This window comes from Malaclemys terrapin, chromosome 1 (assembly GCF_027887155.1).
Source record: "Malaclemys terrapin pileata isolate rMalTer1 chromosome 1, rMalTer1.hap1, whole genome shotgun sequence".
Classification (NCBI taxonomy): Eukaryota; Metazoa; Chordata; order Testudines; family Emydidae; genus Malaclemys; species Malaclemys terrapin.
The window spans coordinates 122,531,260-122,558,482 of record NC_071505.1 but is presented as its reverse complement, the minus strand read 5'-3'; the positions used below and the strand labels follow the sequence as shown (position 1 = coordinate 122,558,482).

At 41.2% G+C, this 27,223-nt stretch overlaps 1 protein-coding gene across 5 annotated transcripts in view; it reads left to right on the top strand.

The window, feature by feature from the left end:
* Positions 1 to 27,223, top strand: part of PACSIN2 (protein kinase C and casein kinase substrate in neurons 2) — a 117,220-nt gene that overhangs the window by 74,725 nt on the left and 15,272 nt on the right. For all 5 annotated transcript variants that reach the window (XM_054037614.1, XM_054037577.1, XM_054037605.1 and 2 more), the window contains exons 3-7: positions 13,518 to 13,674; positions 15,016 to 15,251; positions 15,988 to 16,143; positions 23,753 to 23,928; positions 25,941 to 26,061. In XM_054037614.1, coding sequence (XP_053893589.1) covers positions 13,518 to 13,674; positions 15,016 to 15,251; positions 15,988 to 16,143; positions 23,753 to 23,928; positions 25,941 to 26,061 — 846 coding nt within the window. The remainder of the gene's footprint in view (positions 1 to 13,517; positions 13,675 to 15,015; positions 15,252 to 15,987; positions 16,144 to 23,752; positions 23,929 to 25,940; positions 26,062 to 27,223) is intronic.

Genomic DNA, 27,223 nt, shown 5'->3' with positions numbered 1-27,223 from the left:
ATAGTGGATGGCTTTGCTGCAATGGGATTCCCAACTGTGGTGCGGCGATAGATGGAACCCATATCCCTATCTTGGCACTGGAGCACCAGGGTACCCGTACATAAACCGCTAGGGGTACTTTTCAATGGTGCTGCAAACACTGGTGGATCACAAGGGAGGTTTCACCAACATCAACGTGGACTGGCCGGGAAGGGTTCATGATGCTCACGTCTTCAGGAACACTACTCTGTTTAAACGGCTGCAGCAAGCACTTACTTCCCGGACCAGAAAATAACCGTTGGGGATGTTGAAATGCCTATAGTTATTCTTGGGGACCCAGCCTACCCCTTAATGCCATGGCTCATGAAGCCATAGACAGGCAGCCTGAACAGGAGTCAGGAGCTGTTCAACTACAGGCTGAGCAAGTGCAGAATGGTGGTAGAATGTGCATTTGGACGTTTAAAAGGTCGCTGGCGCTTGTTACTGACTCGGTCAGACCTCAGCCAAACCAATATCCCTATTGTTATTGCTGCTTGTTGTGTGCTCCACAATCTCTGAGACAGTAAGGGGGAGACCTTTATGGCGGGGTGGGAGGCTGAGGCAAATCGCCTGGCTGCTGATTATGCACAGCCAGACACCAGGGCAATTAGAAGATCACACCAGGAAGCGCTGCACATCAGAGAAGCTTGGAAAACCAGTTTCATGACTGGCCAGGCTACGGTGTGAAAGTTCTGTTTGTTGAAAACCCACCCCCTTGATTGACTCATTCCCTGTAAGCAAACCACCCTCCCCCCTTAAATCACAGCTTGCTTTTAAAGGAAATAGTCACTATCGTTTAAAAATCATGTATTCTTTATTAATTGATTATAAACATAGGGAGAGAACTGACAAGGTAACCTGGGTGAGGTTTGGGAGGAGGATAGGAGGGAAGTAAAAGGCCACTGAAAAAATTCAATATAATGACATCCCTTTGGTTGGGCTGTCCACTGGGGTGGAGTGGGAGGGTGCACGGAGCCTCCCCCCTCCCCCCCGCATTCTTACACGTCTGGGTGAGGAGGATATGGAACGTGGTGAGGGGGGAGGGAGGTTATACAGGGGCTGCAGCGGCAGTCTGTTATCCTGCTGCTGTTCCTGAAGCTCCACCAGATGCCGGAGCATGTCCATTTGATCACGCAGCAGCCCCAGCGTTGCAGTCTGCCACCTCTCATCTCGAGCGTCCTTCATGACTTCACGTTCACTGGCATCTTTCCTGTATTTAGATACCGTGTCCTTCCACTCATTCAAATGAGCTCTTTCATTGCGGGTGCATTCCATTATTTCCGAGAACATCTTGTCTCGCGTCCTCTTTCTCCGCCACCTTATCTGAGATAGCCTTCGGGACGGAGGAGGGAGGCTTGAAAAATTTGCAGCTGCTGGAGGGAGGGATGAAAAAAGGACAGAAGTTTTTAAAATGATACATTTTACAGAACAATGCTTATACTCTCATGGTGAATAACACTATTCACATTACATAGCACATGTGATTTCAGTACAAGGTCGCATTTTCCATCTTAATATTGAGTGCCTGTGGCTTTGGTGTTAGAGATCACAGACGCAGGTCCGGGCAACAGAATTCAGCTTGCATGCGGCCATGGTAAGCCATTGTCTTTCGGCTTCTGCGCCCTCCTTTCCCACATACCAAGCAAAGCCAGTTGACTGCTGCAGTTTTCCTGTTAACCTTCAGCAGCAGAAAACAAACTAACCCCCCACCCCCCATCCAATTCTCTGGGATGATCGCTGTACCCCTCCCCCCACCGCGTGGCTGGTATCAGGGAAGATCCCTGCTAGCCAAATGCGAAAAGCTCAAGGCCAATACTTCTCCCCTCCCCCCCCCTGCACTTGGCTAACTGCAGGGAAGGATTTCTTTTCAGCCCACAGGCAAACAGCCCAGTAGGAACGACCACCTCTGTCCCCTTAATTAAATTCCCGTATTTCAACCAGGTTGCCATGAGCGATATCACTCTCCTGAGGATTACACAATGAGATAAAGAACGGATGTTGCTTGAATGCCAGCAAACATCGGGACCATACGCTGCCAGGCTTTGTCATGCAATGATACCAGATTACTTGCTACTAGCATGGCGTGGTCAAGTGTCCTACCGTGGAGGATGGAATAAGGCTGCACTGCCCAGAAACCTTCTGCAAAGGCTTTTGGAGTACCTCCAGGAGAGCTTCATGAAGATGTCCCTGGAGGATTTCCGCTCCATCCCCAGACACGTTAACAGACTTTTCCAGTAGCTGTACTGGCCGCAAATGCATCCCAAGTCCTCAGGGCAAAGTAATAATTAAAAACCCTTGCTTTTAAAACAAGTTTTATATTTTAAAAGGTAAACTCACCTGAGGTCCCTTCCATTGGGTCATGGTCTTGGATACTGGGTTGGGAGGGTACTTCAGTCAGGCTGAGAAAAAGATCCTGGCTGTTGGGGAGAACGGAGTGCTGTGTGCTCTCCTCAAACTCGTCCTCGTCCTCCTCCTCCTCCTCCTCTTCCCCGTCCGCAGAATCCTCAGATGTAGCTGATGAGATTATCCCCGCCTCGGAATCCCCAGTCAGAGGTGGGGTAGTGGTGGCGGCCCCCCCTAGAACTGCATGCAGCTCAGCGTAGAAGCGGCATGTCTGTGGCTCTGACCCGGAGCAACCGTTTGCCTCCTTAGTTTTTTGATAGGCTTTTCTGAGCTCCTTGACTTTCATGCGGCACTGATCTGAGTTTCTATTGTGGCCTCTCTCCATCATGCCCTTGGAGATTTTTTCAAAAGTTTTGGCATTTCGTCTTTTTGAACGAAGTTCTGCTAGCACTGAATCCTCTCCCCATATAGCGATCAGATCCAGTACCTCCCGTACGGTCCATGCTGGTGCTCTTTTTCAATTATCGGCCTGCATGGTTACCTCTGCTGATGAGCTCTCTGTGGTCACCTGTGCTCTCCACGCTGGGCAAACAGGAAATAAAATTCAAATGTTTGGCGGGGCTTTTCCTGTCTACCTGGCCATTGCATCCGAGTTCAGATTGCTGTCCAGAGTGGTCACAATGGTGCACTGTGGGATAGCTCCCGGAGGCCAATACCATTGAATTGCAGCCACACTAACCCTAATTCGAAATTACAATATCGATTTTGGCGCTACTCCGCTTGTCGGGGTGGAGTACAGAAATCGATTTTAAGAGACCTTTATTTAGAAATAAATGGCTTTGTTGTGTGGGTGGGTGCAGGGTTAATTCGATTTAACGCTGCTAATTCCGAATTAGTCCAGGCCTTTGATACAACCATCCTACATAATGTAGGTGGCACCAGAACAGCCAGCAGCATGAATGCAGCCTGCTGCTGGCTATTCTGGTGCCACAGCGGCCCCTGAGGGGCATAAGGCGGAACTGCAGTACTTGGGTGCAGTGCATTTTCTGCGGTGGCAAAAATTCTGTGCGGTTGCAGTGCTGTAGAATTCTCCGAGAAGTAATTTGAAGTTAATCACAGCACCCTGCCTGTAGAGCCAGGTTAGCACAGAGTGGGGCACACGGGGTCGCTGTGGGGGAAAGATGTCAAAGTCTGAGGTTCAGAATGGCTAGTGGGGGGGACAGACTGAGGCGTGGGCTCAGGAGTTAGTGGGGTGACATCTTTGAGCCAGGGACTGAATGGGAGTGGGGGCTGCAGGCCACATGGGGATGGGGGAGGAGGCAGCAGAGAGACCTGGGTGGTGTCGGGACACACGAGGACGGGGCAGATATGCCTGACTGAATAGGAGAGGCTTGGGAAGGATCTCCAATTCTCTAACAGTCCCTCCCCCCACCCCTTCCATACTTCTCCCACCCACATCCAACAACCCTCCAGGTTCACTCCAGGCTCCTTCCCTCTTCCTCAGCTTTTCCGTTAGCCTGACTTCCCCCAAGCCTTTTTCACTGCTTCTGACAGGTGCAGGAAGAACGTTTCTGTATTGTAGTTTAAATTAATTACTCAAAGTTCTGTATTAATATGCTTAGGAAGGAATCTATTTGTCCAAAAAAATTACCAGAATCTTTTTTTGGTCTGTATTCTTACAGGCATATTTGCTTACAGGTATTTTGAAATAAATTAGCAAAATAAATGAAACTGGTGTGATTATATTGTGGTGTTTTGACAAATATATGCAGAATTTTTTTAATTTTTTGGCACAGAATTCCCCCAGGAGTAATATTTGAAAAAAGTGATAGTGTGCGTAGTGTCATGTAACAATGGTAAAGAATCAGTCACTTTCTCTTAACACAGAGAGGAATTTTATTAGAATAAGGAAATTAATATCCCTAAATCTATGCTCTCTATTGCTCTGTAGATCTTCTGCCTAGATTCTTCCCCAATACCACCTTGCCTTGCATCTTGCTATAGTTTTAAGAGAACCTAATCTATTTTATGATTATTCATTTATGCACAATCTACTTGCTATTTGAAGCATCTGCTTTTTATTTTAAACTGTTTGTGTATATTCTTGCTTCTGATTAGCTATAGTCTCGCTAGAATTTATCACTGAATAATTAAGCCATACAGCAATCAGTGCCACCATTTTGGTATTATGTGCCATCTGGGTTCAAAGCTTTTGCTTTTCAGCATTTGGAGGAAATATGTTTCTATGGAAAAGCTTGATAAAATAGTAACGCAAGAATTCTTCATTGAGATCTCAGGAGCAAATAAGTATTTAGCAAGGCTTCTGCTGTGAATAGTTTTGATTCATATTCTATCTGATGTATTTAATTGTGCAAGTCCTCTTAGATGTTTTTCCTCTAGAGGAACAGTACGTAACATAGGAACAGTCATATGGGGTCAGACCAATGGTCCATGTAACCCAGTAGCTTGTCTTCTGACAGTGGCCAGGGCCAGATGTTTCAGAGGGAATTAACCAGGCAATTTTGAGTGATCGTCCCCTGTTGTCCAATCCCAGATTCTGGCAGTTGGAGGTTTAGGGATACCTGAAGCTTGGGATTGTGTACCTGACCAACTTGTCTAATAGCCATTGATGGACCTATCCTCTCTGAACTTGCCTAATACTTTTTTTGAACTCTGTTATACTTTCGGGCTCCACAACATCACCTGGCAATGAATTCCACTGGTTGACTGTGTGCCTGCTACCTATTAATTTCATTGGGTGACCCCTAGTTTTTGTAGAGAGAGGCTTTATAACACTTCCCTGTTTACTTTCTTCCTACCATTCATGGTTTTATAGACCTCTATCCTATCCCATCCCCTTTAGTTGTCTCTTTTCTAAGCTGAGAAGTCCAGTAATTTTAATCTCTCCTCATATGGAAGCTGTTCCATACCCATAATTTTTGTTGCCTTTCTCTGTAGCTTTTATAATTCTAATATCTTTTTTTTTGAGATGGGGCGACCAGAACTGCACATAGTATTCAAGGTGTGGGTGTACCATGGATTTATATAGCAGCTTTATGATATTTACTGTCTTACTATCCATCCCTTTCCCAATGATTCCCAGTGTTAGCTTTTTTGAATGCCATTGCACATTGAGCGGATGTTTTCAGAGAATTATCTGGAATGACTGGATTTTTCATGAGTGATGCTAGCTAATTTAGATCCCATCATTTTGTATGTATAGTTTGGATTGTTTTCCGATGTTCATTACTTTGCATTTATCAGCATGGAATTTCATCTACCATTTTGTTGCCCAGTCACCCAGTTTTGTGAGATCCCTTTGTAACTCTTTATAGTCTGTTTTAGATTTACCTATCTTGAGTAATTTTGTATTGTCTGTAAATGTTGCCACCTCCCTGTTTACCCCCTTTTCCAGATCATTTATGAATATTTTGAACAGCACAGGTCTCAGTACAGAGGACCCCTCTCCATTCTGAAAACTGACCACTTATTCCTACCTTTTTGTTTCCAGTTTTTTAATCAGGTACTGACCCATGAGAAGAGCTTCCCTCCTATCCCATGTCTACTTACTTTGCTTAGGAGCTTTTGGTGATGGACATTATCAAAGGTTTTCAGAAAGTCCAGTATGCTATATCTACTGGATCACCCTTGTCTACGTGTTTGGCACCATCAACATTTAATTGATTGGTGAGGCAAAGTTTCCCTTTGCAAAAGCCACGTTGACTTTTCCCCAACAAATCATGTTTATCTGTCTGATAATTTTGTTTTTTACTATACTTTCAACCAATTTGCCTGGTACTGAAGTTAGGCTTACCAGCCTTTAATTGCCAGAATTGTCTCTGGAGCCTTTTTAAAAAATCAGTGTTACATTAGTGATCCATCAATCATCTGGCACAGAGGCTCATTTAAGTGATAGGTTACATGCCACTCTTAATAGTTCTGCAATATCATATTTGAGTTCTTTCCAAACTCTCCTTCTGGTCCTGGTGACTTGCTACTGTTTAATTTACCATTTTGTTCCAAAACCTCCTCTATTGGCACCTCAGTTTGGAACAGTTCCTGGGATTTGTCACCTGAAAAGAATGGTTTAGGTGTAGGGATCTCCCCCATATTCTCTACAGTGAAGACTGATGCAAAGGATTCATTTAGTGTCTCCAAAACGGCCTTGTTTTCCTGGAGTAATCCTTTAGCAGTGCCAGTGATCCCACTGACAGGCAAGTTTTCTGACAAATTTCTGACTAGTCTGGGTTCCTGATTAATTTACTGTTAGTTTTTTGTGTCTTTAGCTAGTTGCTCTTCAAATTCTTTCTTGGCCTGCCTAATTATACTTTTACCTTTGACTTGCCATAGGATTTGTCTTCCAATTTAAAAAGATGCCCTTTCGCATCAAATAACTTTATATTCTGCTGTTTAGCCATGATGGCATTTTTTGGTTTTCCTACTGTTTTTTAATTTGGGGTATCCGTGTAGTTTGAGCCTCTATTATGGTGTTTTTAAATAGTCTCTATGCAGTTTGCAGGCATTTCACCCTTGTGACTGTTACTTTTAATTTCCATTTAACTGAATTCCTCAGTTTTGTATAGTTCCCCTTTTTGAAGTTAAATGCTATTGTGGTGGGTTTCTTTGGCATTTTCCCCTACAAAGATGTTAAATTTAATTGCATTTGGTCACTATTACTGAGTGATTCAGCTATAGTTACCTCTTGCACCAGATCCTGTGCCCCACTTAGGACTAAATCAAGACCTGGGTCTCTGCTTGTGGGTTTCAGGACAAGCTGCTCCATTGATGATGTCTAGTAATTTTATCTCTGCTTACCTTCTGAGGTGACCTGTTACCCATCAGTATAAGGATAGTTGAAATGCCCCATTATTATTGTGTTTTCTGCCTTTGTTGCCTCTCTAATCACCCTGAGCATTTTACAATCACTGTCACCATCCTGGTCAAGTGGTCGGTAGTATAGTCCTTACTGCTATATTCTTATTGTTCGAGCATAGAATTTTTGTTGTTGTGTCTTACCTATGTAGTTGTTTTATAAAGCTGTATGGAGACTGAAGAATCCCTGTAAGCTTGAATAAGAGGAAACGTCTAAGGGGAAAAACATTTTTTTTTCTTTAATTACAAAATTTTAAAAGTGTACTCATGATTAAGACCAGCAATTTAAATAATCATGACTGAAATCAATCCACCCTGACATAAATAATAATCAGGTCTGCCAGAGCCTAAAAGCGTGCTTCTTAAAAAGGACCGACATTTGATGGCTGTCAAAATAGAAGCAGCGCAGTTCAGAATTCTGCACATTTCTACACCCATGTGAAACTACTTCTGTGGAAATAAATATTTTGCTATTTGTCAGAGGAAGATAGTTCAAGTCTCATTCATTGACAACTCTACTGGTGTTATGGACTACTGATTTTCAGCAGTCTTAAGTATTTTTTAAGAGAACCCCTAACAAATAGTTTTATTACAAAAGTAGGTAAGAAGTTGCACTAAATGATGACCCACAGACAAAAGAAATTAGATTTTTACTTCTTAGTCTGCAAGTTAGCCTTTCTGTATGCAATGTGTAAAAGCATCTCAGGATTTATTTTTATGAACCGTGGGAAGCATCCAGTGAAAAATTGCCTTTTTAGGCAAAATAGTTGTATCGAATATCAAGCGAAAAATAAAGAAAGATCATATCCTGGCAATTCTGGCAGAGATGTACAAAAATGTAGAAAACATTACCAGCTGGGATTCCTGCAGTTGGCACAGACTGCTTACAACAGAAATTAAGATGAGGAGAAGCATATATTTGTTTTTTGGGAAGTAATATAACAATAAGTAATTAGTTAACTTTCTATAAATCAATTGAGTTTAAAAAACTTGTTAGTGTGCTCTCTAACTGAGCTTTGCTTATTAAGAATTTGATAAGAGAAACATAGTCCTGCCTCGGCGTGAGGAGATAGACTTGAGGATCTCCTTGAGGTCCCTTCCAGCTCTACATTTCTATGGTTTCAATAAATGTTCAGAGAGGTAATCAGTTTTCCCAGACCAAACTGATATTACTGTCAAACTGTTTCCTCCCCTCTTTTCTAGGATTTATTCAGTTATTTTAATTGTTGTTGAGAAATTTAAATATCAGTGGCCAGCAAGCTGCACATTATCTGGCTTTGGTACTCTTTCTTCTGGTAGCCTCCTTACTTTTTTCTGTAATTTGTTAATTCCTCTATTATATTAGATATTCAGAAAGCAATTTCAAGCCTCTGCCTTTCTGAGACTGCTAACAAGGCTGCCATATATTAAGATGACTCTTTTTGGTAGCAGGATGTTCTTTAAGAACTAGAATTAGGTCCTGTCTGCATGAACATGTAGTTCACAGCAAGCAATCTACCCCATGCTAGCATGCCACAGACCAACTATCTTGTGGACCCTGCTGATGTGAAGTAACAATTTGTTAATGTGCTTTGATCTAGTCCTCTTTGAAACTGGAGTAGGTCAAAGCGTGTTAAACTGTTACTGTGTGTCAGCAGGGTCCACATGACAGTTGGTCCACGGCAGGCTAGTGCTAGGTAGTTTCACATGTTAGCTTTGCCACAAACTGAATGTTCATATAGACAAGCCCTGTGAAACTCATTTAACTTACATGAATGGTCAGTGACTCAGAAGTGTGAGATTCTGTATCCCAAGTCAGTCTGTTTCACCTTGTCCCTCTTGTAACTGTTGACTGGAGAATAAGTAAGACACTTATTTTCACTGTTATGCAATGTACTCCTTCCATCAGGAGTCATAGCAGTAATAGTGCCCCCTATCTAAAAAGCTTATTACCTCCAGATTTCTTCTTCAAGTAGATACAGACATGTATTCCAAGTAGGTATGTGTGCACCCCGTGCACCAGAAATGGAGACTTCTGCCTAGTGGTACTCAGAAGGACAGCGCTCAAGCCCGTAGCACTTCCCCGGGCTGCATAAGATGGGGCCACCCAAACTCCTCTCAGTTCAGTCTCATTGCCTGACAGCTGGAGTTGGAGCTCTGTTTGCTGGTTGTTTCACATCCTCAGAATTTATCTTCTTAGCCTATGTTACCAGGGTCCCAGGGTTGCCATGCTCAATTAGGGCAAACTGCAAAGAATGAGGCCGACAATCCCCAAAACTGGTGGTTATTCTGATACTTAGATTTACCAAGCCAGCAACGAAATAGCTTCTACAATACCTTCTTGGTTACCCAGAAGCCAATAACACAGTTCCCTTAAAGCAACCCAGCCTGAGGCATCCTCCCAGACAGCCATGTCAAATATGATGAGGATTATTGAAAATCTTGTAAATCATATAAAAAGTTCTACCAATCCCAAAGGATCGGATATATTACCCACCAAGTTAATGAATATTCCAGATCTTACCCAAATACATGCTTACAGCCAATTCTTATTAACTAAACTAAAATTTATTTTAAAAAAGAGAGGGAGTATTGGTTAAAAGATCATACATACAGACATGAATATAGTTCTTAGGTCAGTTTCATAGTAGAGATGGTCAGCTCTAGAGTTGCAAAGAGTTCTTTCAGAATTAGTCCATAGGTTGTCCAATTTTCAATAACAGGATGATCCAAAATGAAATTGAAGACCTCAATCTTGTGGCTCAGACTTACCCTAATGAAGCATAAGCAAGTTTGAGATCAAAAGGATCAGGTCCGAAGAGCCCTTTATACAGTTTCTGGACATCCTCTTGACAACATGCAGTCCTCAGGTGAACAGTAGTGTATTTGACGTAACCTGTTTCCTAAACATTCCTAATTAGCAATATGGATTAACATAAGGCAATTGCCTTATATCTCCCACCATTTGCAGGTGATTTGCTATATGCTTCAAAACAATCGAGACAGTGATTTAAATGTTAATATCTCCTTTTGATCTCTGAATTAACAAAATACAGCGAGAGACAGGAACTGTTTGATTAGTCTAAGAATATATATATGTAAAAACCCCAAAACCCAAACATTATCTGCTAATATGTCTCTAAAGGTTGAATCTGGGTCAATTAACCTGTAAATTGCTTAACCCTTTCTGGCCCTGTGTCACAGCCTAGTTTTATTATACATAGTTAATGGCTAGTGTTAGAGTAAAAGTTATAGCATATAGTATAGTTAGGGCCCTACCAAATTCACAGTCCATTATGGTCAATTTCACTGCCAGAGGATTTGAAAATTGACAAATTTCACATTTTCAGATGTTTAAATCTGAAATTTCACGGTTTTATGACTGTGGGGTCCTGACTCAAAAGGGGATTGTGTGGGGGTTGCAAACCTGTTGTTGGGAGGCATGGGATTCCCATCCTCACTTCTGTGCTGCCTTCAGAGCTGGAATTTTGGGATAGCATATTTCTATATCAAATATCAGCATAGCATTGATGAGCTGAAAATGAAGTGTGGCCTTTTACCTTAATGTAGAAAACTGCTTTTGTTTAATCCCCTCTTCTAAAAGTGGGAGGAGTTTCTAAAAGTGTACATCCGTTATTCCTGAGGGCATTCTGCACCAAAAAAATTAAAAATTCTGTGAACAATATTTTAAAATTCTGCAAGTTTTATTGGTCAATAAATAAATGCAGAGGCTCCAGCATAGCATTGGGGAGCACAGGCCACTGGCTGCATGAAGGTGGGAGATCATCCTGCAGCCTCCCCACCTCCCACCCTGAGGACACAGACTCAGTGATGAGGCTGCACCCGACCCTGATGCAGCACAAGGCCTGGGTTTGCCCCAGGAAGACCCTGGGGTCCTGCCCCCCTGCGCCAGGTGGAGCAAGCAGGGATCCAAATATGGAAGGGCTCAGTGTGGGAGATTCAGGTGGGGGGTGAGAGGATTGTGTGTGGGGCAGGCAGCTCAGTGGGGGCTCTAACTGTGGGGGGATCTGGATGCACAGAGGGGGTTCCAGGTGCAGGGGCAATTGGGGGAGGTTCCAAGTGCAGGGGCAATGGGAATCTGCAGGGGCTTCCAGGTGAAAGTGGTTGGGCCTCAGTGGAGGGATCTGGGTGTGGGGTTCTCAGCAGGGGGGTTGGGTGCTGGGAGAGTGGGGCTTGGTGGGGCGGGGGTCTGGGTGCAGCTAATTGGGGGTCAGTGGCATGGGGGTCTGGATGTGGGGGCTCAGGGTGGTGCAAGGGGATGGAGCTCATCGGGGTGGGGGTGTGAGTGCAGGGGGCTCAGTGTGTGGGGGGTGGTCTTGGTACAGGGGTGGAGGTCCGGAGGCAGGAGGTCTGGGTGCAGCAGTGTCCAGATGCAGGGATTGAGGTTCAGTAGGGTGGGGTTTGGATATGAAGGGATAGGGCGGTTCGGGGTTTATGGGGTGAGGTTTGGTGGGGGTGTCTGGGTATGGGAGGTCGAGATGTATGGGGGTTGAGCAGATGGGGAACCTCCCTCCCCCCACAGCTGAGGAGTGATGGGGGCAGGAAGCAGGGGAGCCTCCTGGAACTGGGGGAGGATTCTGGGGGTGGGTCTGACGCAGCCCCAGCCACTCCTTGCAGGGGAAGAGGAAGTCCCATCCTCTTCTGCCTCCAGCCAAGACTATCAGCTGATCCCGGCTCAGGGTAGGAACCACTGGCTGGGGTGTCTCCAGCCCTGCGGTGATTAACTTCTCCGCTGGCTGTTTTTGGTGCCTGAAACGATGATACTGCGTAGCTAGGGAGTGGTGAGTGACTGCTCTTGCAGCTTCCCTTTGCTTTCTGTCAGAAAGTCATTTTTCTGCGGGGAAGCAAAGACGTATGTGGGGGACATGAGTTCTGCGCACATGCAGTGGCGCAAAATTCCACCAGGAGTAACTTGTGTACTTGATTGTAGAACTATTCTGAATCAAGTGGATCTACAGATAATTTACAGACAGTTACTTTGCTGTCTTGTTCAGTTTTCAGTCATTTACAAAATTATGTTCTAAAATTTTGTAAAAAGTAAATCTAAAAGATCTGGCGAACAGCTTCATGTATTTAGGACCTTAGATCACTATCAGACTGTGTCCAGATGTGAAGACATGAAATATATTCAAATATTTCATATTAAAATATAAGTTCATCCTCCACCTGACAACCAAATTTTGTGTTCCTTTGCAGTCGAGTGGTTTTGGACAAACAAGTTGAGTAACTAATTCTCATATTTATAGACTGGACAAATTCTGTTAATTGTTTTTAATGTTTACAAAAGCTTTAGTTCACCTTCACAGTGCCTATGGATATTTTCTTTTCTCTACTGGCTGCACATTAATAATGGACCTGGTGTTAGCTCTGTTTCTTCCCAAATGGCAAGCTACTTACTTACTCCTTATTTTAATCTGTGTTTCACTGTTGAAAATCTGCTGCCTGTCCTCTGAGTCTCTGCGAGACTTGAAGTGATTGAGCTCTTCCATGGTGCATTTTGTACTCCTTTACCCTGGAGATTTCTTTTAAATGTCATACTAAATGTAAATTTCACAGTGCTCCTGTATTCATTCATTCTTAACTGTAGTTTCCATAATACAGAAAGGTGCAGTTTGTTTTAACACATTGAACAGCAAATTAGGACGTGGCTATTGAACCCCTCAGACAGGTGTTAAAGGAAAATCTTGTGTTTCTGTGAGGTTTAAATAGAAAATCAGGAGGCAAAAACTAGAATATTTTATTATGCAAACATCAAATAATACTGTAAAGCAATTGTTCTTAAGAAAATTTTTTCCTGGTGACTTGCTTAAACTGCAGCCATAATTACATTCCAAACGGGCTATACTTCTATTATAGTCCTAGATGCTATTAGTGCAGAAGTGCTGACCTTAAAGTATATTAGTGGCTCTGTTTTTATCTTAGCTTAGTGTAACTTTCAAAGTGGACCACACTATTTTTAGCAGGAAAGCCTACAGTGTGACCCTTGAGCTGTTGTTGGCGTCCTGTAGTCTTCTACAAAAAACATGGTACTTGAAATTAAAATCTCATATTCAGCTATCCTACTTAAACAAAATATACACTTTCTCATACTTTCTTTTTAAGTTAACTTAGCTCTTTCTGTTGAAAATTATGCTAAAAACAATAGATTTTTACTGTTTTTTATAATCTGTTTGGTTCCCATTTTCATACTGTTCTTCTATTAATTGCTGATAGACTGGAGATTTGCCTCTCTTGTAGCCCACAGCTTTCAAGTAGCAATTCCTAAACATTTTTTGTATTCCTAGGTTGGAAATTATAAACGTACAGTAAAACGAATTGATGATGGTCACAGACTTTGCAGCGATCTCATGAACTGTATTCATGAACGTGCAAGAATAGAGAAGGCCTATGCTCAGCAACTTACAGAATGGGCAAAAAGATGGAAACAACTTGTGGAAAAAGGTAACCAAAATGTCATGAGATGAAGAAAATAGTTTCAAAAGGAACATTTCAACGTTAGTGATTACAAGGTGAAAGGGTGCACAGAATTTCTTAGCCTCTTAATGGAGTCTTTACAAAAACACCAAATGCTGTAAAAGATGACCACAGTTATCAAAACTAAATTAAGGCATCCACTCCTGCACCCGTGACTGACTTGCTTGTTTCATGTCAAAACAAGTGAATTTTCCCTTCCTTGCTCAGAGGTTCTTATAGATGTGTAGTACAAGAGAACTTTTCAGGTAAGTAGTGGTAGAAGACACATATTATGAAGACTGCAATTGAATATTAAGAAGTCAGTGGTAGTTGTGGTGGAGTATCAGTAGTGAAGGGACTATGAATCAATTTCAAGGAAGGCTGCTTTGACTGTAATTAGTACATAATTACAGAAGATTTGGGCATCATGGTAGACTACAAATTAACACAAGTGCCCAGTGTGGTGCTATGACCAAAAGAGCAAATACAGTGTTGTTTTTAGTATATAAACAGAAGTCTATCAGGCTGTTAAGGTTATATCAAAATAGGGATATATCAAGTAGGGAAGTTATTGCATCTGCATGTGGTATTAATGAGGCCACTAGTCGAATACTGTGTTCTTTCCTAGTGTTTATAGATCCACAAAAATTTTGAGAAATTGGTGAGGGTTCAGCGAATAATGGAAGGACTGAAAAACATACTGTATGGTGAGACTTAAGGAACTCAATCTATTTAGTTTATTGAAGAGATGGTTAAGAGAGGAATTGATGGTGGTCTAAAAGAACCTACTGGGGAAGAGAATATCTGTTAATAGAGGTCTTTCTAACAGTCAAAGACATAATAAGATCCAGTGGTTAGAAGTTGAATCTTGAAACTGAAAACAAGGTGAAATTTGTTAGAGAGGGTAATTAACCACTGGAATAATTCACCAAGGGATGTGGTGGATTGCAGTCACTACAAATCTTTAAATCAAACTTGGATGTCTTTCTAAAAAATATGCTATAATTCAACCTCACATTGAGTTTGATGTCAGAATTAATGGTTTAAATTTTATGGCCTGTGTTATGCAGAAGGTCAGACTAAATGATCGAAATGGTTCTTTCTGGACTTAAAATCTATTAATCTGTAATTACATAATTTTTAATAAAAAGCATGAAAATACACTAATCTCTGATTTAAGATGTAAGATACAAAGATAGGATTAGGGATCACGTACAACTAAATACAATATAAGAACTCAATATCAACAAATAGCTTCAGATGGCTTTTTAGGGATGAAAGTCCTCTATGTTGTGATTTATTGAAAATGATTTGTCCTATTGTGTTTAGGTCCACAGTATGGAACAGTAGAAAAGGCTTGGCATGCAGTTATGTCAGAAGCTGAAAAAGTGAGTGAATTACATCTAGACATAAAAAGTGCACTGATGAATGAGGACTTTGAAAAGATCAAGAACTGGCAGAAGGAGGCCTTTCATAAGCAAATGATAGGAGGATTTAAGGAAACGAAAGAAGCAGAAGATGGATACAGAAAGGCACAGAAGCCCTGGGCGAAAAAGCTAAAAGAGGTACAGCAGTAGGTTGCATGTTGTGCATCAATCTATTGATGCCTCATAGAAATCACTAAAGTGAGAAAAAACAGTCTACTGGATCCTTTCTCAATTAGGTGTCTGCTTTAGAGCCTCTTCTGAAAAAAAATCTTCACTTGATATTTTCTCAGTAACCACTGCCCTCTCTCCAACCTCAGTAGCCTGAGCATAGTTCTGGAGAAGATGGAGTTAACCTATTTTTCTGCCCTTTTACAGCATCTGTTTGTACAGATATAGGATTTAGGACTTAGTTGAGGCTCATGCTACAGGAAAAATGAGCTCAAGGAAAACCATCTTGAGAGAAATGGAGAGATTGATTGGTTGATTTAACATTGTGTCTGTTATTTAAAGGAATGTATGGGAGGGGACTCACGAGGGAGACACAGACACAGGCAAAAATTTTATTCAGGTCTTTCTGTGAGGCATCACTGAACCTTTCTTTTCTCAATAAGTTTATTAAGCTAAACTGAGTGACAGTAACTTATTTTGTATGGAAGGCGAATGTCAGATCTTATAATATTTAGTTTCCGCCCACTCGTTCTCCTACATTATATTGTGGTTAAAATTGCTTGAGCATAGCAATGGGTCTGAATGTAAGGTTCTTCCAAACAAAATTCTATTTTTTTCATTACAATGAAGTTACTCATTCATACATAGCTGCTGCTGATTATTTGTAAATTGTACTAGACAGAAAGATTCAAAACTTCATTTGTAGGTGGAAGCTGCTAAGAAAGCATACCATGCAGCATGCAAAGAAGAGAAACTGGCTATATCCCGAGAAATGAACAGCAAAGCAGATCCAGCACTGAATCCAGAACAACTTAAGAAATTACAAGACAAAGTGGAAAAAAGCAAACAAGATGTGCTAAAGGTAAACTCTGCATGCTAGTGTACTAATCACATTTAACATTCTGTGCATGCTACTGTGCAAATCTCTGTGTATGGAATATATGTACAGCAAACTGCAGTACAAGCGAATGCAATGTTGGAGTGACAAACTCATTATATGGAGCAGGGCACATTTTAAATTATGGTCATTGTGCCAGAGCCACAGTGTTAGGAACACATACAACCCTCTCTCCACAGCACGTGTCAATGGCAGGTTTGTAACAATAACAATGGTAATAAATGAGCCTTACACAGTACTGTTGCTTTCAGTATCGCAGAGTGTGGGGGGAGAAAGGGGATTCTAGGAGTGGGGTGAGGACTGAATTATCTTTTCAGTTTAGGGGGGCCGTGAGCTGGGGGTAAAAAAGTTTATTTGCAACATGCAAATTGTCTTATTTAACTGCAGAATGTACCTCTTTAGCACAGTTAAATAGTGCATTAAAGGCAATTGAGTCAAATTGATGCTATGTTAAAAAGAGCAAATGTATCTCTGAAATTTCCCTACCAGTTGCCTGATTTGGACATCCTCTACCCACTCAGATCCTCTCTGCTCTTTTTCTTCTCCCCCTTTTTTGAGTGATTTCCCCATATGGGGTGCCATTCTCTGGAGTGTAAGAAGGGGGAAAAAGCAGCCCTTCCTTTCCTTGACACCCCCCCCCCCCCCCCCCGGGCTCAGCATTACATTCTTGTAGTGACTTACTACATCTATCTATGTATTCAGAGCCTCACCTTTAAATGTCCTATATATTCCCATTGAATTGACAGGACCAATAATTAATGCTCACAGAGCTATGTGAATTCCTTCTTTATGTCTGTAAGTTGTACGATGCAAAGACCTAGTCAAAGATAGATCAAAGAACCATACATTTAAAGGATAGATCGAACTTGATTTGATTTAGCTGGCTCTTGTCAGTTTCTCGCATAACTTTTAAATATAGTTTTTGGTAATCACAATTTTTTCTGATTAGAGTGACTTTGTGTAAGGCACATCCCTGATGCGTGCTCAGTCTGTTGCTTATTTACTAAAAGGACACAAAGCAAGAGAGGCCCACTTCAGACTTCTTCTCCTGGAGCATTCTGAGAGCTTCTCCTGAATCTGAGAGAGAAGGACCCACCAAGCCTGATCAGGCTCCATCATCTAGTGCTCCTGTGAGCTTGGGCTCTACTCAGAGCTCCCAGGCTCTCTTTATTTAAGACATCGAACACTTCAACTACCAATCCTGATAGAGCAGCTAAGACCTCCTCTATCCAATCATCATGAGGGGATGTGGGAACAGTGTCTTCCTAACGAGCGCAGGTCTAGGTCACCCACCCAGGGGCCTAGTAAAATGAGGCAAAAATCTCCAAGTCTTGCAGCCAAAAGACAGTTCTGGCTCAAATCAGGTCCCTTCTTGTTCAGGTTGTGGGCAGGATTTGAGATCACCATATGACACTAGACAGGTTAGCTCACCTTTTAGAGTAAGAGTATTTGGTTGAGTCTCCCTTTCTGAGCACAGTAGGGTGGTATCACCAGTTAAGAGACAGATAATAGTAACAGGGGATTCGATCATTAGAAATATAGATAGCTGGGTTTGTGATGACCAGGAGAACAACATAATGAATTGCCAGCTGGATGCAAAGATTGTGGATCTCTTGAGACATCTAGACAGGCTTATGTGCAGTCCTGGGGAGGAGCCAGTGGTTATCATCCATGTAGGCACCAGTGACATAGGGAAAGATAGGAGAGAGGTCCTGGAGGCTAAATTTAGGCTGTTAAGTCAGAGACTAAAGTCCAGGACCTCCATGGTAGCAGTCTCTGACATTCTTCCAGTTCTACGCGCTGGGTCAGACAGACAGGCAAAATTGGAGGGTCTTAATGAGATGAGATGATGGTGTATTGAGGAGGGTCTCTGCCAATTGAAGTCACTAAAACACAGGATTGGGGACTTCAACAGCAGAGTCCAGGGAAGGGGTAGGGATGGTTTTGTGGCCTGCAGCATGCAGGGGGTCAGACCAGATGATCATAATGGTCCCTTCTGACCTTAAAGTCTATGAGTCTATGGGTTTAGGTATATTAGGAACTGGGGAACCTTTAGGGAAAGGAGGAGCCTCTATAGGAAGGATGGGCTTCACCTAAACCAAAAAAGAACCAGATTGGTGACATGTAAAATTTAAAAATGTTGTAGATGAGGTTTTAAACTGGGGGAAAGTTGATAGGTGTGGAGGAACACACGATTTGGACAGCATCTCTTAAGGGAGGATCTATTAATGAGGATTCTCTATATCCTAGTAAAGAGGAGAGGCTAGAAGCTGATAAAGTATAGGTAGGAACTGAAGAGAAACAGTCAAATGCAAAAGAGCCACATTCAATTACATTGCATAATGGCAGACAGCTAAAAAGTGACAAATTTTATAAGTGCTTTTGTACAAATGGTAGAAGTCTAAATACTAGTATGGGTGAACTTGAGAACCTGTATTAAATGAGTATATTGAGATAATATGTATCACAGAAGCTTGATGAAATGATGATAATCAATGGGACACGGTCATACCAGGGCACAAAATATGAGTGACAGAGTAGGTCATGCTGGAGAGGGTGTGGCACTATATGTGAAAGAAAGCATAGTATCAAATATAGTAAAAATCTTAAATGAATCAAACTGTACCATAGAATCTTTGTGGATTGAAATTCCATGCTTGAATAAGAAGACTATGGCAGCAGGAATATACTACTGACCACCTGATGGTGATGGTGACTGAAATGGTTAGGGAGATTAGAGGGGCTATAATAATAATAATAATAAAAAAAACCTCAATAATAATGAGGGATTTCAACTATCTCCACATTGACTGGGTACATGTCTCCTCAGGACGGGATGCAGAGATAAAATTTCTAGACACCATAAATGATTGCTTCTTGGAGCAGCTAATCCTGGAACCCACAAGGGGAGAGGCAGGCTCTTGGCCAAGAGGTGTATATAGCTGAACCACTTGGTAATAGCACCCATAATATAATTGAATTTAAACATCCTTGGAGGAAGGGAGGGGGATACCAAAGAAACCCACCACAGTGACACTTGACTTCAGAAAGGGGAACTATGCAAAAATGAGGAAGCTAGTTAAATACAAATTAAAAGGCACAATCACAAGAATGAAATGCCTGCAAGCGGCATGGAAACTTTTTAAAAACACCGCAGTAGAGGCTCAAATTAAATGTATACCCCAAATTAAAAAACATAGGAGGATCAAAAAAGTGCTACCATAGCTAAACAACAAAGTAAAAGAAGTGGTAAGAGGCAAAAAGGCATCCTCTAAAAACTGGAAGTTAGATCCTACTGAGGAAAATAGAAGAGAGCATAAATTCTGACAAATGGAGTGTAAAGGTATTGGGCTGGCCAGAAAATAATTTGAAGAGCAACTAGCAAAAGACTCAAAAACTGGCAGCAAAAAAATGAAATACATCAGAAGCAGGAGGCCTGCTAAACAATCAGTGGGGCCACTGGATAATCAAGATGCTAAAGGAGCATTCAAGAAAGATGAAGCCGTTGCGGAGAAGCTGCATGAATTCTTTGCATCGGTCTTTATTGCCGAGGATATGAGGGAAATTTCCACACCTGAGCCAGTCTTGTCAGATAAGACATCTGAGGAACTGTCCCAGATTGAGGTGTCGGTAGAGGAGGTTTTGGAACAAAATGATCAATTAAACAATAGTAAGTCTCCAGGGCCAGATGGTATTCACCCAAGAGTTTTGAAGGAACTCAAATATGAAATTGCACAACTACTAACTATGGTATGTAACCTATCACTTAAATCAGCTTCTGATTGGAGGATAGTTAATATGACACCAATTTTTTAAAAGGGCTCCAGAGGCAATCCTGGCAATTATAGGCCAGTAAGCCTAACTTCAGTACCAACTAAATTGGTTGAAACTCTAGTAAAGAACAGAATTATCAGATACATAGATGAATACGATTTGTTGGGAAAGAGTGAAATTATTGTAAAGGGAAATCATGCCTCACTAATCTGTTAGAATTCTTTGAGAGGTAAATAGTTGTCCCACAGGAATCTGTACTTGAACCAGTGATGTTCAACATACTCAGAATCATAAGTGACCTGTAAAAAGGGGTAAATAGTGAGGTGGCAACATTTGCAAATGATAGAAAGTTACTCAAGACCAGTTAAATCCAAAGCAGACTGCAAAGAGTTACAAAAGAATCTCACAGGAATGGGTGACTGGGCAACAAAGTAGCAGATGAAATTCAATGTTGATAAATGCAAAGTAATGCTCATTAGAAAACAAACTCCCAACTATACATACAAAATGATGGGCTCTAAATTAGCTGGCATCACTCACAAAAGAGATCTTGGTGTCATGGTGGATAGTTATCTGCAAACATCAGCTCGGTGTGCAGTGGCAGTCAAAGCTAACAATGTTAGAAAGCATTGGGAAAGAGATAGATAAGACAGAAAATATCATAATGCCACTATATAAATCCACGCCTTGAATACTGCGTGCCATTCCGGTCTCCCCATAGCAAAAAAAGATATATTAGAATTAGAAAAGGGCAACAGAATGATTAAGGGTATGGAACAGCATCCATGTGAGGAGAGATTAAAAAGACAGCCTGTTCAGCCTGGAAAAGAGATGACCAAGGGGATATAACAGAGGTCTATAAAATCATGAAGGGCGTAGAGAAAGTGAATAGGGAAGTGCTATACACTCCTTCACAAAACACAAGAACCCCAGGGGTCATCAAATGAAATTAGTAGTCAGCAGCTTTAAACAAAATGAAGTACGTCTTCACACAACACACAGTCAACCTGTGGAACTTGTTGCCAGGGGATGTTGTGAAGGGCAAAATTATAACTAGGTTAAAAAAAGAATTAGATAAATTCATGGAGGATAGATCCATCAATGGCTATTAGCCAAGATGGTCAGGGATACAACCCCATGCTCTGCGTGTCCCTAGCCTTTGACTGCGAGAAGCTGGGACTGGACAGTGGGATGAATCACTCGATAATTGCCCTGTTCTGTTCATTCCCTCTGAAGCACCTGGCATTGGCCACTGTCGGAAGACTGGCTATTGGGCTAAATGGACCATTGGTCTGATCCATTATGTCCATTCTTATGTTCATTCACTTTTTTCACTCTTACAAGCCCTACTGGTCTGACAGGGAATCCAGGAGTCTCCCTTATAAACACGGACCCCAAGAATCCTTGTGGGAAATGTTCACCCTCATGGCCTGCAGCCTCTTACACATACAATATGCAATCTTGGCCTTACTTAGCCCCTTAGGTTATGCAGTCAGCTAGGAAGTCTCATGCTAGTGCCTTCTCTAGAGTAAGAGCTCCCTCCCCTACAAGATATCATAGGTCTACACAAGAGGGTCATTTTGTACAGCTTTACAACCTGCACCAGCAAGAACAGGACAATGAGCATGAACACCTGCAAGAAATGGAAGAGTAACTGATTCCAGCAGCAATATCTTTTTCCTTACCAGATGAAAAAGATTGTGCCTTCCACTTAGAGCCATCCAGATCAATTTAAAATCTGCCAAACTCACCTAGAGCACCTTCATGCTTAAGGCCTCCAAACTTCTCAAGAAGCTTACCTCCAAGTAAAAGTTCTAGAACTCAGACATTAGCCTAGTGTACACGTTTCTAGCTGTGCTACGTGAATCAGCAACTGAAATAATGACTGACAACACAATAATGTTTTGTCAACATAAAAGGAGCGGCATGGTAATCTCCCCCCTTCTGCTAAGAAGCAATTTGTCTCAAACAGGCATATTTGACACTAAATAGCACCAGTGGCTCTGTATCTAGCAGGCTTATAGAACATCCTAGTGAACCAGCTCAGCAGGCAGTTTTCAGATGACCATGAGTAGAGGACTTGATCCTGCAAAGCGTCTTCCATAGGATATATAAGAATAGATCTTTTTTGCTACAGACTAGGACAAGAAATGCCACATATTCTGGTTAAAGGGGGGCTGGCTGGTGCCGAGGCTCTACGTTGGATTTTCTCTTTATGACATGGGCACTGGAGATAATGTTCACCTACCCACAATCTAATTAATACCAAGGGGCTGAGGAAACTCAAGCAACTTTCCTCAGTAATGATAATTTTAGTCCTAGCTTGGCCTAAACAGTTATGTTCTTTTGACCTAATGAACTTGTTACCACAGTCCCTGATCACAGTACCTGTTCTGCCTGACATGATCTCTCAAAACGAAGATCAGGTGTAACCCGAAGTATCTTTACCTCTGATAGTTAACCAGCCAGCATCTACACTACCATTGAAAAAAGTTGTTCAGCTGAAATCCAGAACACCTCGGTGCATAGCAAAAAACACTCTATTAGATGAAGCTAAATGGAAAAATCTCCTTTGGAAACTCTAATTTCTGCTATTCAGGACTATCTTCTATCGTAAAGCATTCAGGACTATCCATTGGCTCTATAAGGGTACATTTGGTAGCAATAGCAGCACATCACTTCCTGTTTCAGGGGTTGCATGTTATTTTCTCACCATATAGTTAATAGATTCCTCAAGAGCCTCATTCATGTATTTCCCAGTTGAGGAAGCCCCTCCTTCCTGGGACTGCAACATGGTATTAGGTGGTTTAATGGGACCATCTTTGAGCCCTAGCAACCTGCTCTTTATACCATCTATCTATAAAGAATGTCTTTTTAGTTGCTGTAACATTAGCTTGGAGGATAGAAGAAATTCCACATGGCTGGTCGACCTCACACGATGTTTCACAAAGACAAAGTAATTTAGGCCTCAAACTAATTTTTTTTTAACCAGAATTTTCTTTATTTTTACTTAAATCAACAGATTCTGCCAGATTTCTTCCCCAAGCCCCACAAACTAGGGGAAAGCTGAGCTGCACGATCTTGATGTGGCTAGGGCTCTTTTATATTACCTGGACAGAACAAGACCCTTCGGGAGCATCAACGGGCTGTTTTATACCATTTGTAGATAGGGTAAAAGGTCAGGAAACATCCACCCAAAGATTGTCTAAATGGGTATCTGTATTAAATCATATTATGATATAGCTAAATTAGATCCATCCTTGCATGGATTCCATGACTCGCCCTCCGTTCCTGCTAGCCAAAATAATCTGATTTTGTGTGCGTGGGGCATGTGCGTAACAGAAGTGGAATCCACATGGACAGCACATTTTGAATCATAGTTACCGTAAGGTAACTGCTCTTTCTTGGCTTTCCTGATCTCATCCCCAAGTCATCTGAATTTGACAGCTTTACAAATGTCTCTGGATGCTGGAACTCCTACATATGGCACTTAAAATGATTAAAGAAAATGGAATCTAGGTAGCCTAGGTGATTCATATTCTCATTAGCTCGATTGCTTTCAACACTTTTACAAGATTTCATTACCTTGCAAATGAAAATAGCCCCCTCTTATGGAAGACTGAGCGGTTGCATAACATATAACCTAGAACAAATTAACTTTACTAAGATAAATAAAGCAGATGTTCCTATTATAGTCTCAATATTGACTATTACAGTATTAACCAGTTCACCATTCTGTGAACCTCTTGTAATAGGCCATTAGTAACAGCAAGAACAACTTGCACTGCATCTTTTTCAGACAAAAGAAAAGTACGAAAAATCACTGAAAGACCTGGATCAAGTTACACCTCAGTATATGGAAAATATGGAGCAGGTATTTGAACAGTGTCAGCAGTTTGAGGAAAAACGTCTGCGTTTCTTCCGGGAAGTGTTACTGGAAGTTCAAAAACACCTTGACTTATCTAATGATGTGAGGTAAATTTAAAAGACTGAAAATATTTCTTGCTAAAATTGCTTTAATGTTGCCATTAAATATTGTGCATCCAGTAAACTAGAGTTTACAATAGATTCTTTCTAAAGTATGTGTCTTTTATATGGCATTAAATCTAAAGATTCTAATAATTCAATGTTAAGCCACTTCCATTATTTAATTTATTAGTTTTGTTCAGGATCAAATGTTGGGAAGAAGATGCTAATCCAGTAGACTTCTTTAAAATTTAGTGACTGAGATTTTTTTGTTCCACTCTTAATTAAGGTTTTCAGAAGTGAACACTTGCCAATTATTAAAAAGAAATCCTCTTTAGAATTTAATTTAGAGTTTAGAGTTTAGAATATAAAAATGGAAGAATAGAAAGTTACTGTATATACTCAATCATAAGCCGGCTTGTTTATAAGCTGACCCCCCTCCCCCCTCCCCGCCAAGATGGATAAGTAAAAATGGAAATTTTTTTTATGACCCATTCATAAGCTGACCCTATAATTCAGGGGTTGGCAAACTTTGGCTCTTGGGCCATCAGGATAAGCCACTGGTGGGCTGAGACAGTTTGTTTACCTTGAGCATCCGCAGGCACGGAGGTAAATCTAAGTAAACAAAGTCTCCCAGACCGCCAGCGGCTTACCCTGATGGGCCAGGACAGCAACTGGTGGGGAAATTTTTTTTTTGGGGGGGAAGAAGCTGGGGGTCAGGGGAGTAACCCCTGTGACCACCCCCCACATGACCCCACCACTAGCCTGGGACCCCCACACTCTCCCCATCCCATACCTTCCCATCTTAGCTGGGGCGGGCCAGGTGAGGATGTCTCTGGCCTGGCCAGAGCTGCTCTGGCAGGCTGAGCGGGCGGAGCGGCCGCAGCCTGCCAGCTCAGGAGCTGCAGCTGCTTCGGAGGCTGGGGGGAGACACTCTGGCCCCGCCTCTTCCCTTCTGGCTCTGCTGCCTCTCCTTGCCCCTTCTGTTGGGGGGGAGGGGCTGTGTCCCACCTCTCCCTCTCTATACCCGTTCATAAGTTGACTCCCTTCTCTGATGCTTCCCTTTTTTACAAAAAAAAATTCGGCTTATGAACGAGTATATACTGTAAATATGCTTTTAGTGGCTTGAAATAACACTTGGTTCTTGACAGGCTAAACTAGAATTCATTAATCTCAGACTACACAGATATGACTGCATAAACATGTCTGACACTAATTGTCAAAAGAACAAGACTGAAGTAGTATTGGAGATATTGAAACAATTTTCCATTTGAAATGGATTAAAATGTGAGGTAACTGTTTTAAAGAGAGTCCACCATCACTTGGGATCTTGTCCATATTTTTATACTTTATCTTTTTATCTTGCACAGATTACTATGTAATTGCTGACAACATTGCCACGAAATGTATAGTGTAAGGAAACATAATGGCCAATTGTTGGGTTAATTCTTTGTATTAAAAATTCATACTCCTATTGACTCTATTTAAGATTTCTGGCATTTCAGGTTTTTCTTGTTAAACATATTTACTAGGAAAAGCTAATGAACATAATTTACATTAGAATTCATTAGTTCTGCACTAAAACTATAATAAAAACAGTCTCCAGTCTAGTCTAGGCAAGCTTGATGAAAATTTGTGTAAGTGGATTTTTATGCAATATTATAAATGAGTTCATACAAAAACTGTTAAACATTTATCACTTACCGTTTGCTAGCACTGATTAATGGTAACACAGAGGGTGGTACATAAAATGACTTAACTCTAAAGGTTGTGTTTGTTTTTATTTATCAAAAACTCAATAGCTGGGCTATATAGCTTTTCTTTTTATTTTGCCATTATTGCTAAGTTTTGCACAAGAATTTCATACAGATGTTTGTCCTACACCACAGAATGTGCAATATGGTGTGCAATATGCAATTGGCTCATGTAAATCATGGTAAAATATACATTTTTCTATTCTAATTAGTGGGTTTACCATAGTAAGCATATATATTAAATGGGAAAACAAATTTGTCTTGTAGTTACAAAAATATCTATCGTGAATTGGAGCAGAATATCAAAACAGCAGATGCTATTGAAGATCTGAGGTGGTTTAGAGCTAATCATGGTCCAGGGATGTCAATGAATTGGCCTCAATTTGAGGTAAGAATTTACCCCTTTAAAAACCTGTTTTTTTGATATTTGACTTTCTTTCCTTCTTTTCCTTAATGAAACAGTAATTTTTTGTCTAGTTTTAAAAAGCTGAATATTCCTTGCCTCCCTATTTTTGTCTTAATTTTTTTTAATAGTTTTGGTCACTGAATCTCACACTTGTAAAAAGCTCTGATAGTTAGTCATTCATATGTCACTTTTGTGGGTGAGTTTATGTTGTGAACCATGCTTTAGCTGGCAGAACTGTCTCGCTTCCAGATAAAATATCCTGCATACTCTGTGCTATGGCTTGGACTTTAACTCAGATCCCATTAATATCAACAAGCAACTAAATGAAGTACAGAAAGCAAGGGCTTTGCTGTAAGAAAACAATAAGTTATTAGTAACTAAACCGCTTCTAAATCCACCCTATTGAAGACTTATACACCTCTACCCCGATATAACACGAATTTGGATATAATGTGGTAAAGCGGGGCTGCGCACTCTGGTGGATCCAAGCAAGTTCGATATAACGCGGTTTCACCTATAACGCAGTAAGATTTTTTTTTTTTTTTTTTTTTTTTGCTCCCGAGGACAGCGCTATATCGGGGTAGAGGTGTACATACTTTAGTGTTTAAAAATCCATGTAAAAGTCAATAATTATTTTTACTTAACTTGTTTCCAACACCTTTACAGAAAGCAGTAGTAAGTTTCACTATAAACTGTAATTGCTACTGGATGCCATTAATATTTACTCCATCTTTCTAGTTACTTGAACTAGTTGCCAGTATATAAAACAGGTAACGTATCCCAAGGCAGGAATCTGGACTGGATGTTGGCCATATAAACTTGTTTTGTAGTGGCTGTTAACATATCTCCCCCACTCTCCCAAATAAAATTGGTGCTAAAAGTACACTTAATGCGAAAGAGCTTCTAAAAAGTTTCAGCTAATTTTGGGGCACCAAGTTGATGGCATTAAAATGTCATTTTCCTCAGTAAGGGATCATTGGAGACACCATGCTTGAGATCGCTGCCTGGGAAAATGCATTTTAGCAGTATTAATGGGTTGTGATGTTTTCTTTTTTGTTTTGTTTTTAAATATCTTGGGGTGGTCCCCCCTCACCCCACCAGGGATGAAATGCTGATATCAGGATACTAATGGAGTGAGGGTGGG